At 42.0% G+C, this 1,246-nt stretch overlaps 1 protein-coding gene across 1 annotated transcript in view; it reads right to left on the minus strand.

The window, feature by feature from the left end:
* Positions 1-874: 874 nt before the first annotated feature.
* The window catches only part of LOC102021961 (olfactory receptor 51A4-like), a 21,571-nt gene continuing 21,199 nt past the window's right edge, over positions 875-1,246 (minus strand). The window contains exon 2 of the mRNA XM_005380063.1: positions 875-1,237. Within this exon, the coding sequence (XP_005380120.1) occupies positions 875-1,237 (363 nt within the window). The remainder of the gene's footprint in view (positions 1,238-1,246) is intronic.

Here is a 1,246-nt window from a genome sequence, read left to right on the forward strand (position 1 = left end):
TGATGAGTCCTATTCATATTACTCAATGAATTTTGTCTTCTAGGTGGAACCTGAATAACATGGTAGGCAATTAAAAAAAAAACTCTAAAACTATTTTTAAAAGAACTAGATTTACTTTAAAGTTTGTAACATTTCTGCTCATCAAACATAGCACAAGAAGAGTACATACATACAAAATTATCAAAACAAACAAAACTACAATTTTTCTCAGAGCAATACAGTTCTTTCCATTCATCTAGCCTCATCTACTGGTTTGACCTGATTGAGACTTAGAAAGTTAGACAACAAGGGTATCTCCTCTTGAATTTCTGTTGTGTCCATCCATCAGCTGTAGAGTGTCCTTAAGAATGTTTATTTTTCCTTCCTCTATTTCCAGGGTTTTCTGGGATTTCTCACTACAGAAATCTCTGAGAAATACACTTAGAGGTATATTTTAACGAATACTATGTTTAAAATAGAGAATCTTTGCAATAAATATATAGAAAGAAGAATGGAATTAAGTAAGGCTGGCCAGAAGGAGAATGTGAACTGCAAGTCAGGTCTGATGAAAACCTTGTCCAACATCAGAGGAAACTCGGAAACTAAAATTACCCAACCAAAGACTTCTGCATTAGGTTGAATGCGTGAGGCTTCTGCAGCCTTTCTAAACCATTTGCTGCTGGACGGGTGCTGGCTTTGGAGAAGGCACATTTCTCCAGGTGAAGCTATCACTGAAGTCATTAACAGTACAGTGGAAGAAGCACTCCCAGCTCCAAGGGCTACAATTCCTCCCTTGAGGCAGGACCTGGGTAGTGCATGTCCAGGCTCATCACGACCCAGGCAGAGTACTTTCTGTTTCAGGAAAGTGTTCACTAGGAAAACTAAACAAGGTTCCTTAAAACCGCCTCCCAAATTGGAATGTGCGGACAAACCCTAGACGAATCTGCTTAGTCCTGACACTGTAGACTACAGGGTTAAGCACCGGGGGCAGAAGCAGGTAGATGTCAGCCATGAGGACATGGACGGTTGGAGGCAAATGTTTCCCAAAGCGATGGACCATGGACACCCCAATCACTGGGACAAAGAAGATGAGCACCACACAGAGATGGGATACACACGTGTTGAGAGCTTTCAGCCGCTCTTCCCGCGAGGCGATACCAAGCACGGCATTGAGAATCAGCACATAGGAAAGAAGTATGAGGACCGAGTCCACACCTAGAGTGACAATAACTACACACAGGCCATAAATGCTGTTGATCTTGGCATT

The sequence above is a fragment of the Chinchilla lanigera genome, unplaced genomic scaffold (genome assembly GCF_000276665.1).
Source record: "Chinchilla lanigera isolate Chin_1 unplaced genomic scaffold, ChiLan1.0 scaffold00013, whole genome shotgun sequence".
Lineage (NCBI taxonomy): Eukaryota > Metazoa > Chordata > Mammalia > Rodentia > Chinchillidae > Chinchilla > Chinchilla lanigera.